At 39.6% G+C, this 17,870-nt stretch overlaps 1 protein-coding gene, 1 long non-coding RNA gene and 1 other non-coding gene across 4 annotated transcripts in view; 2 read left to right on the forward strand and 1 right to left on the reverse strand.

Moving 5' to 3' along the window:
• The window catches only part of HECW2 (HECT, C2 and WW domain containing E3 ubiquitin protein ligase 2), a 389,957-nt gene that overhangs the window by 363,837 nt on the left and 8,250 nt on the right, over positions 1–17,870 (forward strand). For both annotated transcript variants that reach the window (XM_033230785.1, XM_033230786.1), the window contains 5 exons: positions 826–955; positions 2,232–2,378; positions 3,021–3,135; positions 6,425–6,510; positions 7,563–7,675. In XM_033230785.1, coding sequence (XP_033086676.1) covers positions 826–955; positions 2,232–2,378; positions 3,021–3,135; positions 6,425–6,510; positions 7,563–7,675 — 591 coding nt within the window. The remainder of the gene's footprint in view (positions 1–825; positions 956–2,231; positions 2,379–3,020; positions 3,136–6,424; positions 6,511–7,562; positions 7,676–17,870) is intronic.
• On the reverse strand, positions 7,238–16,275 carry LOC117094696. The gene is made up of 3 exons (XR_004441647.1): positions 16,051–16,275; positions 9,363–9,542; positions 7,238–7,636 (listed from the first exon to the last, which is right to left on the reverse strand). It is a non-coding gene; the product is annotated as an uncharacterized LOC117094696 (long non-coding RNA).
• LOC117095532 lies at positions 8,235–8,338 on the forward strand. The gene has a single exon (XR_004442062.1). It is a non-coding gene; the product is annotated as a small nucleolar RNA U13 (small nucleolar RNA).

Consider the following 17,870-nt stretch of genomic DNA (forward strand, 5'->3'; position numbering starts at 1 on the left):
TAGTGACTATTCATCAAGTAGCTATTCAGATATCTGGTACATACTTGATGCCTAATGAATGTTCAGATTGAACTGAAAAAAATGGCCCTTGAAATTGGGCTTAGGGGAGTGAAATTTCAAAACAGCTATGGCAAATTGATGACTACCACTGTACAACAGGGCCATGGAACAGTAACTATACCTCATGTAGACTCTTTCTCTGCAATTAAAAAATGTGGGGGAGAAATACAGATTGAAGACAGGTTCTGTGGCTTACTGTTTTCAGAATAAGAACCATGAAGAAAAAGGGAATGTATGTGAACATGAATCATGTCTTTAATAAAAAAACAAAATAATAAAGTAAAATAAATATTAAATAAAATAAAAATCATGTCTTTCAACAAAAAACAAAGTTAAAATATACTATAGAAATATATAAATTATTTCAAATTAAGATAACAGTATTTTAAGGTAGCATAATATAGCCAGAAAGAATACTGGATCCCAGTTGTCAACCGAGTGCCAGTTCCTGATCTGGCATTGATGATGGATGACTGTGCAGATGGCATTCATTCTTTGCACTTCCAGTTCTGTGTCTATAAAGAAAGACGCAGGCTGAATGATTCCTGTGGCATATTATATATTTAGGACTTTCTAATTTTATAACAAATTTCTGAATTATTTCACTGGTTTAATTACTGGACTTGGACTAAGAACATTCCAGAAATCACTGCCCATGTAGTGGCTCTTGTTCTTCTCTTTAATTCTTAGTTTCTTTCCTTATTAATGTGGGTTTTTGCTAATAGCCATGCCTACGTATTTGTTTCTGTCTGTTTGTCATCTTAGTCTATGTGACCTGAGTGATCTAGAATACCTTGATGAAGAGTTCCATCAGAGCCTGCAGTGGATGAAAGACAATGATATCCATGACATCCTAGACCTCACGTTCACTGTGAACGAAGAAGTATTTGGGCAGGTATGTGTATCTGCACACCTGGTGCCTAAGTGTGGTAACTGAAGGCTATTGACGAGTGAAGAATTAACTCCATGGCTAAGATCAGATGCTTATTTATTTGTGGTTTATTGGGTGATTTAAACTCCAGATCACACACAGTTATAATAATCGCAGGTTACAAAGGTTAGAATTAATGTCAGCTGCAGATTAAGATGCTGTAAATTACAGATGGTGATAGCCTTTTATGTTGTAAGCAATCTTCTTTTTATTTCCAACTAAAATATCCCCTAAAATATGAGAATTTACCTTATATAGAATGCAGTTTTTTTGAAGTCCACGCTATGGAATGTTTTAATTCCATTTATAGAATGGTGGCTGGGCACGGTGGCTCATGCCTATAATCCCAGCACTTTGGGAGGCCAAGACGGGAGGATCAGTTGAGCCTAGAAGTTCAGGAACAGCCTAGGCAACATGGTGAAACCCTGTCCCTACAAAAAATACAAAAATTAGCCAGGTGTGGTGGCACACACCTATAGTCCCAGCTACTCAGGAGGCCAAGGTGGGAGGGTCACCTGAGCTGGGGAGGTTGAGGCTGCAGTGAGCCTGGATCATGCCACTGCACTCTAGCCTGGGGGACAAGAGTGAGACCCTATCTCAAAAAAGAAAAGAAAAAAAAAAAAAGAACCAAAATTGATTTTTTTGAAGCTAAGGGAACATACACAATGTTTTGGGGAAGACTTAAAAACAGAATATATTGATTTTTTTTCAATAATTGGTGGAAGAGTAGGGAAAACATTTCTTCCAGAAATTATATACTAGTTTATAAGTAATATTCTTATTTAGGCATTAATCTTTAGCTGCTTTTCTGATTTCCATGTGTTTTTAAAAAGTTCTCAATTTAACATTCACTTGAGTGTAATTCTGCTTCTTTAAAGTAATTCTTTACTCTAGATATAGTCAATTCTGAGAAATTTGTGAAAATGGGTTTTGTCAAACATTCAAATAGTAGCAGGCTGGTATCTGAAGCCAATTCGTCTGCATTTTAAAACTTAACCTGTAGTACCAGCAATATATATATATATATAAATCACCAAAGCTTTCAAGCACCAGCTCAATGCCTAGTTTTTCCTGAGTGCATGTGCTCCATGAGTGCCTGGGGCCTCACTGCCAGCTTGTGGGATGTGCCTAGGGCAGGGCTGGGGACAGGTAGCTGGCTGATTTCAGCTCACTGCTAGTAATGTTCTTATAACTTTAAGAGTATTGCTTTATAGTCATTCTTTTCATTTTTTAATCTCAGATAACTGAACGAGAATTAAAGCCTGGGGGTGCCAATATCCCAGTTACAGAGAAGAACAAGAAGGAGTACATCGAGAGGATGGTGAAGTGGAGGATTGAGAGGGGTGTTGTACAACAAACAGAGAGTTTAGTGCGTGGCTTCTATGAGGTAAAGACAATTAGCAATAGGAGGAGTTTGCAGTCTGATATCAATGATGCCACAATCCATCTTATCGTACTTTACATGTGTAGACTATTTCTGCTGTATTTACTGTTGCTCTCTCCATGCGAAAGGTTCAATATTTTTTCCCTTATGTTTCAAGAGCACCAAAAGAAGCTTAACTCACTGTTACGAGAGATCACTGAAATAAATGTTATGGACTGAACTCAAGTAGCATTTGTTGATTTAATGACCACTAGTAACATTTAAGCCATGCATCTTATGCTTAGATACGGGTAATCAAATCTCATGCTTGCTATGTGAAATAATTATATCTGAGGTCAGAATAAGTTGGGATGTATTGTGTGTGGCTTTTTCTGTAGAAACACTAGGTATTTTCCTAAAGGTGGATGGGACCTAGATTAATCAGCAGTCAATTATAAAACAAAAATTCTGTCGAGGCAAATCTCATCAACCTTATACTAAAGAATGCCTTATATTTGTAGGGAGCTTTACAGGTTTTCAAGTGCCAACACAAGGTACACATATATTATTCCTGAAACTCCATGTGTCCCCTTTTCTAAGACTTAATTATAGCTGATATTTTCTCCAGGTTCCTAAGCCATGCCTTGTACTCTTTTTATTCCACAGGTGGTGGATGCCAGGCTGGTATCTGTTTTTGATGCAAGAGAACTGGAATTGGTCATCGCAGGCACAGCTGAAATAGACCTAAGTGATTGGAGAAACAACACAGAATATAGAGGAGGTGAAATTTGATTTCTAGATGGCTAGATTTTAAATTTCAGATTAAAGGAAGGCATTGGTTCAGCTTGCCAACTGAATATAGGACAGGCAACAGCACTTGGACTCTAATCATAGGTCTGATTGCAGGCTCCCTTGAGACCTTGGGCAAGGTACATTCTCTTCTTTTCCTAGTTACCTCATCTGTCAGATGGGAGAAGGACTGTTTACACAGCATCAAAGGATGTCATAACTCTTAATTGTTGGTGAAGAAATGTGACCATAAGAACACTAATTAATTACTTTATGGTGTTGCCAGGGAAGCACCAGGATGCTAACATCCAGCTGGTCAAACTCCACCTATTCCATTTTGTTTCTAAAACTTAAAGCAGCACACCCTTTGGGGTTCCCAATCAGCACAGTTCTTCCGCCATTCGCTATGCTCCTTATCAGTTATCATTCATAGTCAGAATACTTGAATGGAGTAAGACACAGTTCCCAAAATAGGACATTATTGGAGAAGTTCTAAATTCAAGCATGAATTTCAAGTGAAAAGAAGACTGTAGTAAGATTAGTTAAAAACTGCACTATCTGACACTTCACAAAATGGGAAGCTTTAAAAGTGACCTTTCTGCAGATTAGTACAAATTATCAATTCGTAACTGGGACCAAACCCATTGAAATTTGAGTGTTAAACTAATACTTTGCAAGGGACCTGATGGTAACCCAGAGTTAAGGTTTTATTAAATGATTTTAAGCAAAGAATACATGTTCTGAAATTTATCACCATGTTAGAAAGCCTTCAGAAATTCCTGACAAATACCAGTTATTTTCTGGTTTGGGTTTTCTTTTTTAACTCTAAGTGTAAGAGATTAGAAGTAGTTCTGAACTTGGAGAATGAAAACTACAAACTTCACATCACTGAATTAATCACTTAGCAGAGTAAATTGAGAGCTGAACAGTTCTCTAGTTATCTCTAAGTTGAAGCAGAGATTTTTTTTAAAAAAGTAGTTTTAAAAGTTTGGAGTAAAAAAATGCCTTAACATTTGCTAAATTGCTTTTGGTTATGCCTGTGCTTGCCTTTTCCAGCTCATCCCTGCACCACAGGCTGGCTTTGCTTACACATTTAATCTGAAAGGCTGTATTTAATTGCAGTTTCCATTGCTGCTATTTCTGAAGTCCAATTGCTGAAATAAGTCTTTTCTAATTGGCCCCATGTATATAACCCATATATCTCTTTGGTTATTATAGCTTTGTTAACCCATCGATTTTTACTGAGAGCACAATTTCTCTGACATGCTACGTAAGTTATATTTTACCATAAATATTATTAGCTCATTCCTTCCTTCCAGGAGATGATTCTTTTTTTTTTTTTTTTTTTTTTAAGACAGAGGGCGTGAGCCACCATACCTGGCTAATTTTTGTATTTTTGGTAGAGATGGGGTTTCACCATGTTGGCCAGGCTGGTCTCGAATTCCTGGCCTCAAGCGATGACCTGGCTCAGCCTGCCAAAGTGCTGGGATTACATGCTTAAGCCACCGCGCCTGGACCCAGGAGATTCTAATAGCAATGCATTAATAGAATCAACCATTTTTGTTTTTCCATGGTATACAATCTTATTCACTAAATCTGATTAATCAAGGACCTATTTATATGGTTATTGTAAATCTTATCAAATGAAATCTTTGGGAGGGGGCAGAAAAATTCTGAGAACCTCAGCTGCCATGTTTGCTCACCCAGCTACTTGGCACTGAGTAAAGAAGCAGCTCTGTGGCTGCCACCTGCCATATGTTCACACACCAGCTGCTAGGAGAGAATATGATGAGACACATTCACTCTTCCTCCTCCAAAAGGTTTGGCACAAATAGCAAAAGGGAAGCAGAAAAGGGCTAATTCGTAAGGTCAAAAAACTTTAAAGCTACAAAGAGCCAGTGCATTTCTTTTGTAGATGATAAACTATTTGCTCAGTACCAAATTGCTAGTCTTCACCAAACTCTGGGCATGGCCCATGTGTCCCCATGTCCAGTCCAGTTTTGCTCACCCTTCCCTTAGATCCTTTTTTTCTCCAAAGGGGACTAAACATCACTGAAATGGTAAACAGTAAGGTGAGATTCCTCCCGAATCCTACAACTACTGAAATGGGAGGAAAAATTTGGATTAAAATAATTTCTACCCACCTTCTGTTCTGGACTACTAACTCAGTACCCATTAACTACGTCTATTCATTGGTTTGAATCACTAAATCCTTGTTAGCCTTTTCTCTGAATTTAATTTTTTTTCACTGAAAGGTTTGTGGAATCCACCACCACTGCCCATGAGGTGATTCCTTTGACATTTCCTTAAATTCTACTGAAGTATGGAATAAAAGTAAAATTAAGTTGGTGATTATTTACGATTTATTTAGGAAACTAAAGGTCACTTTTCCCTTTTTATTAGTAAATCAATGTGAAACTAGTTTGATTTTAAAATATGAATATTATATATAGCTTTTAAGAGAGCTTGCAATTATGTACTTGTTTGTATAAATTATTTGATTAATGTGTCTCCCCTCTGCCAGAAGCCCTGGAAGGGTCTGTTTTCTTTGCCATTATGCCCCCAACCTTAGTACAGTGCTTGGCATAGAGGTATTTGAAAATTATTTCTTATGTGAATGACCGAAAGAGTTAAGTATTTCCAGTAACAACTGTTGTATTTTACAGAAATGATATGGTTAAAATAACTCATTTGTTGTTCTTCTCTTCACTAGTTTCACTTAGTGACCACTAAATGAAAACAGAGACCTCTTGGTTTCACTTAGTGTTGTTTGGTTTAACTTTTGACACTCATATGATCATATATACAGTGTTATTCCTTAGTCTTAAAGTTAGAGACAACTTTTGTTTTTGTTTTCGTTTTGTTTTTTGAGAGGGAGTCTTGCACTGTCGCCCAGGCTGGAGTGCAGTGGTGCAATCTCGCCTCACTGCAAGCTCCGCCTCCTGGGTTCACGCCGTTCTCCTGCCTCAACCTTCCGAGTAGCTGGGACTATAGGTGTCCGCCACCACGCCTGGCTAATTTTTTGTATTTTTAAAGTAGGGACAGGGTTTCATCGTGTTAGCCAAGATGGGGATGGTCTCGATCTCCTGACCTCGTGATCCGCCTTCCTTGGCCTCCCAAAGTGCTGGGATTACAGGCGTGAGCCACCACACCAGGCCAATTATAGATAACTTTGAAAGAATCCAAGAGGATGATGTATGTCTGGGGACTCTTCGTGTCACATATCTTGGTGGCTTAATGAAGGGTCAAAGTAACATGGGCTTTTGTGATTGGTTTGATAGGATACCATGACAATCATATTGTAATTCGGTGGTTCTGGGCTGCAGTGGAAAGATTCAACAATGAACAACGACTAAGGTTGTTACAGGTGAGATGCCATTATTTAATCTTTTGAATGTATCGATATGATTATTGTTGGAAGTGTGTGTTTTTAATAACTGCTAAGTATTCTCCATAAATACATACCATGGCTATCTGGAAATATGGGATACACCATTTCCAGACTCCTGATAGCACGGTTATGTGACTCCATGGCTATTCAGAACATCCCTAGCCAAGTTAAAGCATTTCATGAGAGTTTGGGGAAGTGTCAAGTCCAGTCCAAGAATCCCAGTAACAACATCTGCATTCAGGACAGTTTGGTCCCTTCAGCAAGAAGCACCCAGGGTACCCAAAGTGCAGGCCAGCATCCCTAGCAGCAGAAAGAAATGATCTTCAATTCTTTAAAAAGGGATACGGTTAGTTGATTAACAGTCCTTTCTTCTCTTTCATCTAACTTTCCACAAATTTGAGAAAACAGTGACATTCAAGAACATTGGGTAAACTAACTTGTTTTGTGTGTGTGTGTCTGTGTGTGTGTGTGTGTGTGTGGTGTTTATGGTCATCCAGGACAATTACTGGTTGGTTGCAGCTAAAGAAATACCAGACACAAAGAAGCCTCTGGATGCTCAGGCAGAGCTTTACAAGTACTCTTAGCTCCTTCAGAGCTTAGCTCCTTTGGATTAAGGGTCTGGGCCTCAAAATTGCAGGCCCAGACATTCTCTTTTTGAAATTCACCCGACATTGATCAGGAACTGATGCTGAGTAGACTCAGGTTAATTGATACGCCCGCTTTATTCATCTATAGTGGGAAATATGCCTGGTTTGAGCTTCTGAGCTGGTCAGCTGCATCCGGTGCTTTATTTTCTACAAACCCTCCACATCTCCTTTCCCTTTATCATGCACAATATTCTCTTTCTTAGTATTCTCTTCTGGCTCTGTGTCAGAATTGTGTTGTGATTATTCCACACCTGTGCAGTTTTGTCTTCAGAACTTCCCTGCCTGCTCTTCCTCAGGAGCTCTGCCAGTGAATGATGTGATGCCTTTCCTGGCTGGTGGTCTCTGGCTTCACCTTCTCCTTCTGTTTTCTTGGGTTGACAGTTTGTTACAGGCACGTCCAGCATTCCCTACGAAGGATTTGCTTCTCTCCGAGGGAGTAATGGCCCAAGAAGATTCTGTGTGGAGAAATGGGGGAAAATCACTGCTCTTCCCAGGTAAAATATAAAATAACATTTCTTTACTGTCACAATGTTTGGTGGAGACATTCACTTATGTATATATTGATTAATTACTGCTATTATGTTAAAAATTTGGGAGCGTGGAAAAGCTCCTAGAATGAATTTCTCCCTGATAGCCTTTCTAAATGAAAGGAAAACAGATCTCTCTGGTCACACTTAAAATATATACATCCATATCTTAAAATACAAAACACAACAAAAGCAAAGCATTTGTTAACATCAGTAAAGCGACGTTGGTTATCATGCTTGTGGCTTATGATTGTGGCTCTAATCTAGGTGTTTCCAGAAGCTTGAGTTTTAACTTTACAACTATTTAGAATCCCTTCAGTAAAAATTACCATTGCAGTTTCTAAAGAATATTAAATAATGTGGATGTGCTCTAGATCTCTTTAGCCTGTCTCATACATGTCTTAATTCTCATACATGTCTTAATTCCATGCTCTCTGCATTGTATTCTCATTCATAGTAAGATCACATATTTCCTTAGAATAGAAAAAAATGCTTTGCTGCTGCTGCTAATAAAAGCAAAAGACGGATCCTTTTGCAGTTTGTAAGTGTGATAATTGGGTATTCATGCACATATGTGAGATGTGCCACCCTCAAACCTTATTACAACATCTGCACATTACCCATCTGACATGGAAAAGAAAAGAAAGGACTAGTAAGATAGTATTTGTGAAGACAAAAAGTGTTTGAGATTGAGTGGAGATAACTGGAGCTGGAGCAACAGAAAAGGAGCAGAAGAACAAAAGAGGAATGGAAGAAAATTTGTTTTAGAATTCCTTTATCCAATTAGTAGTAATACTGTAGCATTTTTGAGGTAAAAAGGAGCTGAAATTGCCTCTAACTTTACTAATAATATAACTATAGTCTAGAGAGATTAAATGATGTTGGGTATCCCAAGATGTTATCCTAAGTTTAAGTATAGATGACTTTGAGAAACCTGTTTTATTAGTGATATTAAGAGATATTATTTATATTATATAAGGTGATGTTAGGTACCCCAAGATGTCATCTGTTTCTTTAAGTACAAGCAACTGAGTAATCTGTTATCAAAGCTTTCTTCTTAGCAATTGAAAGATGCCAGTTCTTAAGAACTACATTGTCAGCATCAACAGATGAGAAAAGGGGGTGCTGAAAATACAAATGGAGAGAGTGATAAATAATGACAACTCAAGGGCTTGCCTGAGCCTCCTCGGCTGCCCCACACGCATCACAGTCTGAACAGGCTCTGCATCCAGACACCTAAGTATTACCTGGCATATTTGATTTCCAAATCTGGGAATTCATTATTTGATTTCATTATTTGAAGAACTAGCTCATTTTATTTATGCTTGGATAATGAGTTTTCTCCCCTTCAACACATAAATCAACAGATTTAGACTATCTGAATAAGACTTTTTACTCTTCTGTGAGAAACCCTTTAAGAATTTGCATTGAAGAAGGAAAGGGCAGATCAATGGTCACCTTTTTGTTGAAATCTATTTCTGTAAAGCCGCTAAAGTATATGGAATAAAGTGTCACAATAAGCAGATATGTCAACTGTTCTTATTTAATCACTGTAATTTTCACCAAACCTGATGGGCAGAGACAGGCAATTTGATATAGACCTGGAGCTTTAGCTTCAGAGAGACCTAGGCTGAGTCCCACCTCTGTTACTTACCTGCAGCGGGGTCTTGGTGAAGTTGCATGATCTTTCTGAGCCTGTTTCCTCATCTACCTGGTGGATTTGAAATTCTGAGGATTATCTGAAATCATTCGTGAAAAATACTTAATACTGTCTCTGGCCATGAGTAAGCATCCAGTCAGTGATAGCTGCCATTGTGATTTCTGTCACCATCATCTGTAATACATATCAGGCAGGATGTTTGCATATTGGAAAGAGGGCAGGGGTAGAAGTTAGCAGACCTTAGGTTCTAGTCCCACCTCTGCCACCAGCTAACTCTGAGACCTTAGAGATCACTTCATCTTTGAGCCTTGATTTTCTCATCTGTAACAGGCCGGGAGGAGGTGGTATATTAGGTTGGGTTGAGCAAGAAGTAACACCAAAGGGTTGCTGAAGAATCTTGAGGGTCAGGCTGGATTTGCATTTCTACTTCCCCCTGGAGCCCCAGGAAGTTCATGTGCTAACTCATTGTAAATGGTGGTGTTCTTCATTATTGTTGCACACACGCAGTTGGGTAACAGGCACTGACCTTTCTTCCTGTCTTCACTATGACCTAAGTTTGTTTCTACGTTCCTAGTTTTACCCAGATTATAAAACAGCACAAATAAAGATGGTCTTAGGCACGTTGAGCAAGCAGCCTCTTTTCATACCCTCTCTGTAACAAGCCCTATCTTTTGGGGTCTGATGGGAAGAAAGAGTTACTTGGCTTTTCTGCTTCAGAGTTGCAGTCACCTTATGTAACCCAGCTAACAGGCATGAGCATAGATCTAAGCCCTGTGACACACTAGTTACATCATCCTAAGCAAGACCCTAGATCCATCCCTCTAAGGTAGGAGTAACAATGTTCAGAGTATTTTGACAATTGTAAGATAATGTATATGAAAGTCTTAGGAATACTGTGTTTACTTTGTTCTTTTTAAACTTTTTATCCTGACTCTTTTGTAAGCCACTGTACTACTTTAACTATTAACATTGGCTCCACAAAGGAAAAAAAGTACATTTGGAGGGAAAAAATTAAAAGAACTTAATTGCATGACAGTATAGTTACATGAGAAGCAACTTCTTCACTGACAACATTGTCATCACCCTTAATGAAATGTGGGGCATTACTTAGGTGTAAAAAAAGATCTGTAAAATTGGTTCTGGCCTAAAGAGATTCCTTTATATTATCAAGTCCTTTCCTCCTACCATCAGAACAGAAACCCTGAAGCCACTTTTCTGCTATTTTTGATAGGTGTAAGTTGCTGAAGAGCTGGTCTGTCTCAAGCTGGTCAGCTCCAATGTATTTCTTTTTCCTATGAGTGAAATGATGTTTAACATTTAAAATGTGACATTGTACAAAAAAATAACAGATGCTGGTAAGGTTGCAGAGAAAAGAGAATGCTTATACACTGTTGGTGGGAGTATAAATTAGTTCAACCATTGTGGAAGACAGTGTGGCAATTCCTCAAAGACCTAAAAACAGAAATACCATTCAACCCAGCAATCTCATTACTGGGTATATGCCCAAGGGAATGTAAATCATTCTATTATAAGACACATGCATGTGTATCTTCATTGTAGCTGTATTCACAATTGCAAAGACACAGAATCAACCAAAATGCCCATCAATGGTAGACTGGATAAAGAAAATATGGTACATATATGCCATGGAATACTATGCAGCCATAAAAAAGAATGAGATCATGTTCTTTGCAGCAACATGGATGGAGCTAGAGGTCATTATTCTTAGCAGACTAAGACAGGAACAGAAAACCAAATGCTACATCTTCTCACAAGTGGGAGCTAAATAATGAGAACACAAGGACACACAGAGGGGAATAACACTCACTGGGGCCTAATGGAGGGTGGAGGGTCAGAGGAGGGAGAAGATCAGGAAAAATAACTAATGAGTACTAGGCTTAATACCTGGGTGACCAAATAATCTGTAAAACAAACCCCCAGTGACATAGTTTACCTATATAACAAACCTGCACGAGTACCCCTGAACTCAAAATTAAAAAAAAAAAAATTACATTGTACACATGGGAGAAAAATGGCTAGATGTCCTTCTTACTTAAAAAATGAATCCTGGCTGGGCACGGTGGCTCACAGCACTTTGGGAGGCATCAAGGTGGACGGACTGCCTGAGGTCAGGAGTCTGAGACCAGCCTGGCTAACATGGTGAAACCCGTCTCTACTAAAACTACAAAAATTACCCGGGCGTGGTGGCATATGCCTGTAGTCCCAGCTACTCGGGAGGCAGGAAAATCGCTTGAACTCAGAAGGCAGAGGTTGTAGTGAGCCGAGATGGCGACACTGCACTTCAGCCTGGGCTACAAAGCAAGACTCCATCTCAAAAAGAAAAAAAAAGAATCCTCTAAGAACTCTGGCATGGGCTTGTGTTGGGCATGGGAGTTTCTGCCCCGGAGGGTTGGAGGGGCTGTAAAGGATGAGGGCAGTCCTGGCAACCAGAGCAACGAGGGAGAGAATCTTAGTCTTTCTAGACAAGAATGATGGAGGGCCTTTCAATTTTCAAGCAGGCATATGTAAGTCTCATTCTTTTCTCAGATTTCCTAGCCTCACTTTGTGGTAGCAGTGGATAGTGCTGCTCACAGTGTGAGTCAAGGAGTATATAAAAGTATATGTGGTTGTCTCTGCAGCCAGTGCAAGTTGAATCCATGGCTCTTTCTTTCTCTTGTGGTTATAAAGTGACTAGAGACTCAGATGATAAATAAGGATGTAGACAGAAGGGTGTCTCCATGGAGACCTAGAGCCTGAGCACATGACTGCACTTCCTCTGCTTCGCGGTTGGTGGTTAGCTCTGTATTTTGCATTTCTGTGGAAGACTTCATACCCCTGGTGCTCTGATGGACTTTATGAAAAGAGTAAATTCACTTTATGGCAATTGCTCTCAAACAGTCCAAAAAATGGGCTGCTAAGATGCCAGCCTGCAAACTGCAGAGCAGTCCTCTCTGCCACCATGGTATGAGTTTCTGTGTTCATCCCCAAGGTTCTTGCCAAGTTGGGTGATGGGACAGAGGACCTGCAGAGCTGCAGTCGTCATGGGGGTGTGTTGGTTTTTGCCAAAGGGAAAAGCATTTTTGAAAATGGCTGTGTCTGGAGATTATTATGAATGAAATGCTAACTGAAATTAAGAAATAAATTGTAAGTTAATTATGAAACAGATGTCTCATGGAGACAGTTAATCTAATGGAATAGAACTTGAAAAGATAAAATTATTTTTTAAAGACATGACAATTTTTTTTGTTTTTAAAATTCTGCTTTTTGGTGGAGCATAGTGGCTCACACCTGAAATCCCAGCACTTTGGGAGGCTAAGGCAGGCAGATCACTTGAGGTCAGCAGTTTGAGACCACCCTGGCCAACATGGTGAAACCCCTGTCCCTACTAAAAAAAAAAAAATACAAAAATTAGCCAGGCGTGGTGGTGTGCACCTGTAAGCTCAGCTACTCAGGAGACTAAGGCAGAAGAATCGCTTGAACCCAGGAGGTGGAAGTTGCAGTGAGCCAAGATCATGCCACTGCACTCCAGCCTGGGTGATAGAGTGAGACCCCATCTCAAGAAAAAAAAAAAATCTGCTTTTTAATTCTAATTTATAGAAAAAAAAAATTTACAAAAAATTGCTAAGAAATATATGGATATATTAAATATATATTAAAATACCTACATATGTATCAATCCAATATCCACTACTAGCTGAGCGTGTTGGTGCATGCTTGTAGTCCCAGGTACTTGCGAGGCTAAGGCTTGAGCATGGGAGTTTGAGTCAAACCTGGGCAACATAGAGAGATCTCATTTCTGAAGAAAAAAAGTCAACTACTAAGATAAGCTATGTTAACACGTTAAAGTATGTGATTTCACTCGTTTCTTCAGATACACACAGGCACATACACACATTTTAAAACAACATTCTGTTTATCACATAGAACATCTTTCCATGTCATTAAATATGGCTCTGTAATGTCATCAATAATTCAGTTTTCCCTCCTCCTTTGTAGGGAGCATTGTCTACTGTCAAAGTGAATTATCAGCCAGTATACAGGAAAGTAACCAAGTCCTGAAATACAATGTCACTTTCCTCAATTAAAAGAAAAACCATCAGAACAAGAGATGAGCACTAGAAGGACCCTTTGGGGCCATCTCTTTTCTATATGTGCCTTGAGGTGACCCTCCTTGGTCTTCCTAATTCCCTACTGCCTGCTGATCAGCTGAGGTGGCTTTTGGTGTGGGAGAGAATTGACAGGAGATTCTCATACAGTGGCCTGCTCTGTAGTTTAACCTCGGGTCCAAGACTCTATTCAACTCCTTTCTCCTCTGCCCTCTCACTCAGTTCTATATAACTATATTCAAAATTTTCACCTTATTCTGCCATTGAATCTGCATGTACTAACAAAAACATACCAGAGTTAACCCATCACATCACCATATTAAAGGTTCTTAACTGTCATATACCTTTTGGATTGGTCTTTACTTTGGGAGGTGGGTAAATATCTCATAAAAACAGATTGTATTAAAAAGGGGGGGGATTCTTCTGTAATTAATGTAAAAGTCACGCCATTGAAAGAATTTGTGACTTTAATGGAATGAGATAATCATTCCCCTTGCAGTCCATCAGCATTGTTGCTGCTGACAACGGAGGACAGGATAGTCCAAGTCAAATCTACTAAAGGTCCTTGAGAGCTGTTTCACAAGTCAGATTTTAAAGTGTCTATTTGTGAGTGACAGACATTACAACAGTTAAAGAATGCTTACCCCCTTTTCCTTGGCCTCAAGAGCAAAAACCAGTTTGGGCTCATTTCTTTCCACCAGCCTAGTCCACAACACCATCCCCCCTCACCTGGACTGCTGCAGCAGACTGCCGGCTAAATGCCCTTCTCCTACATCCCGCCATTCATTCATTCTGCACTCAACAACCACTGGGATCTGCAAACATCTCAGGGTCACCTCCCTCCCTTGCCTACACCCTCCGGTAGTTTAGAATAAAATCCAGACTCCTTCCCAAGGACTTCCTGTGGGGACCTGTCTGCCTCCTCCTGCAACCTCAACATGTACCCTCTCCCCAACCCATGGCACACACCAGCCTCCTCCTGGGTATTCCTCAAATATGCCAAACTCAGTTATGCTTCAAGGCTCAGGTACTTGCTGCCTATAACACTCTTCTGCTGGTCCTTCATGTTCCTGGCTCTTTCTTGTCCCCAGAACTCGGATTAGAGGCGATCTCCTGAGAAAGGCCCACCAGGCTTCTGTCCCTAGTGCACCTGTCACTCACCCCTTACTTCCTTCACTAGAGTTAACCCAATTCAGTCATCATGTTCAGTTATTGGTTTACTTGTTGATTATCTGTCTCCTCCTCTGGAATATAATCCTGTGAGAACAGGTACCTTATCTGAATTAATCATGACTTTGCTCCTAGCACTGAGCCCAGTGCTTAGCATATGTTCTCCATAAATATTGTTTTTAGTGAATTTGTAAACTTGAGAGATAACTTTGGACCACTCCAGATAAGAAATTCCAAAATCAGAATCCAGACTTTCATATCTCTGTATCCATATCTGAAAAGTTGGGATAGACATTAACATTTATATTACAAAGTTATTTTGAAGATTAAATGAGATAACATGTGCAAAGTGCTTAGAATAAGGCCTAAAACATCATTCAATAACGTTATCCATTATTACTATTCTTCCTAATATGTAGCCTTCAGGGCTGGCCGGATACTTTACAGTCTTTAGGTGTGTGAGAAATGCACCATATTCACCAGCGTATTTATATTTTGTTTGGACTTAGAGGAGTTTCCATTCCTGGAACTGTCTTTAGTGGACTTTATTCTGTTGGGTTTAAATTCTTACATTTGAAATGTATGTGCCCTCTTTATCTTTCCCCAGAGGCATTCACAAGTGAAGAAGATGCCTGCTCAGAATGCATAGTTTGAAGAGTTTCTTCTGCTAGTTACCCCAGATACAGGAATTCCCCCTATAGGAACATTCCACTTTGTATTTACAGATCCAAGTGCACCTTAACCAAAGTGACCTAATGAGACTTTGGAATAAGGCATTAATTAGTGAGCAGATTAATTCCCCTCACCTGCCTGTAGATACTCATCGTGCCTTTACTAAGTGCCGAACCTTGTAGGAGATATACATTCACCTTAAGACACAGGGAGAGAAGCAATGGATATTTACATCTACCAACATCACTGGTCCCCAAATGGCATATGACTAATGAGTAGTTGGAGTAGCAAGCACCATAGAATTTCTTTCCTTGAATTCATCTTTACCGAACACCTGGTGAAGGTCAGGGTGTTGTGCTGTGCTGCCGTAAGTTACACATATATTTGTGCCCTGGTCTTAACAGGAATTTCTGCTCTAAACCTCATGACCTAAGAAGGTATTCATGAGGATATTAGATAAATTATGAATATTTTTAAAATCCTAACAAATTATACCATTAGTTGTGTTAATAAAGCTACCCAGGCTAACAAAACTATAACTGGATTCTTTTAACATAATGCTATCACTGTTTGGTAACTTTGGATTTCTCATGCTGATTTCAAGCCCTTGAATTCATCATCTGTCCCTCTACCCATATCTTATATTCTCTGCCTTATTTAAAGATACCTCTGCCAACCCACTTTTCTTCCTTTCATCCATGAAATAACTAGAAAAGGTCTTTGCAAGAACACACCTGGCTTCCTGATGTGACCGTGCCTCCCCATCTGGCCTCAGGTCCAGCCTTGGCTCCTGCCCCTTAGGCGCTTGCCCCTCTCAGCTTTCCCGATGATGCAATGTCATGCTTCCGGGCCATCTGCTGGGAACATCCTTCTCCTTGTTGTTGATCCAGAAAAAACCTGCACGCCTACAAATCTTTCAATCCTTGGCACAAATAGCGTCCTCTATGAACCTTCCTTGGCTCTGCTGAGCAGACTTGTAACTCATTGTATGACTAACTGTTTGTAGGCAGGGCCACTAATAGCCCATCCTTGGGACTAATGAAACAAAGGTGTCTCCTAGTCTTCTGGAGAAATGCAGCCCACAGCTAGTGCTCACAGTTTGGCAAGCAGAGCCAAAGAAAGGCTGAATTTCAGTTCCTGCTTGCCCCAGAGCACAGGCTACACACATTTTAGAGGGTCTGTTTGCCTGTATATCCTTGAGGACAGAAATCAGACTTTTCATCCTCCTCTCTCAGGGGACAGCTGAATGCCTGGCATGGAGTATGTGCTTAGTAAGTATCCAGTGAGTGAAGGAATAAATGAAATATAATGCAAATTGGAAAATTAAGTACATTCACATACACAGAGAGAAATACATTAATCAACGAACCAATCTGTGGAAATGGAAATGTAACTGGTACTTTTGGCTCACTGGATTTGTCTAATTGACATGTCTATCTGTAGGAAAAAAGAGAGGGTAAGCATGTGACCTCCTGGTTAACATTTTTGAAGAATCCAGAAAGCACCAAGAGATCTATTAAGTCAGACCAGATGTCTGGAGAATTTTTAAATCTTCTTAATATTGATGCCAGCATGATTTCCCAAAGATGGGTTCAGAACTGCTCTCCTTGAGTGGTTCTGGCTGCATAGATTAAAATGAGGTAAACCCATTATAGCTTTAGTGTGGCTGACTCTGAAAGATTTGAAAAATGTTCTTTTATTGAGACTGAATAGCTGGATGCACTTTTGCTGCCAACATCAACACAGTCCAGGGCCCTCCTGTTATTTTCTGCTAGAGTTTTCTTAGGACATGGAATGGGGTGGGGGTGGGGGTGTGAAAAACCTCCGAGGATTATGTGTTGCTTGCCTTTTTGTGTGTTTTTCCTGGTCTTGGCTCATAGAGCAAGTTGATGGTAAACATTGGGTAATTTATTTAACCACACTATTCCTTAATTTCCTTATTAGCAATGCTGTCTTGTTTATAAGGAGTTTTGAAATTTTTGCAAGCACACAAAACACTGGTGCAAATAGCCAATGTAGATATCATATTGCTAATCCACTTGATGTTTCTCCAGTTGTGGAGACCACCTGCATCAAACTCACTTGGCATGTTTATTAAAATGCATATTCCCCCAGGCCCAACCCAAACCTTCTGAATTAAAATCACAAGGGGTGCAACCAATAATCTCCATTGTAAAACAAGCTCGTGAAGTGATTTTGATACACTGTAAAGTATCCTTTTGAGTATTTGCCTTCTTCTGTTAAGCCTGAGATTGAACTAGAGGGTATGGTCACCTAAAAAACCCCCTGGTATTTTTCAGGGTTTTCTGGATTGACCCAATCTCAGCCATTGTCCCCAGAGCTACTGCATATTGTGATTGAATTATTCATTTAAAAAATATCTGAAGCTTTATTTTGCCAATCCTTGTCCTCAAAATGTAGACAATCTGGTAGGATGTTGAGGAATAACAGTTCATAGTCAGAGGTAGGATAAAATTAATACTCAGGCTTCCAAAAGTAAAAGAATAAAGCCAGTGAGCATTAATCTCCCAGTTTTCAGTTTAATGTTGGACTT

Source organism: Trachypithecus francoisi, unplaced genomic scaffold (genome assembly GCF_009764315.1).
Source record: "Trachypithecus francoisi isolate TF-2019V2 unplaced genomic scaffold, Tfra_2.0 Lachesis_group13, whole genome shotgun sequence".
Classification (NCBI taxonomy): Eukaryota; Metazoa; Chordata; class Mammalia; order Primates; family Cercopithecidae; genus Trachypithecus; species Trachypithecus francoisi.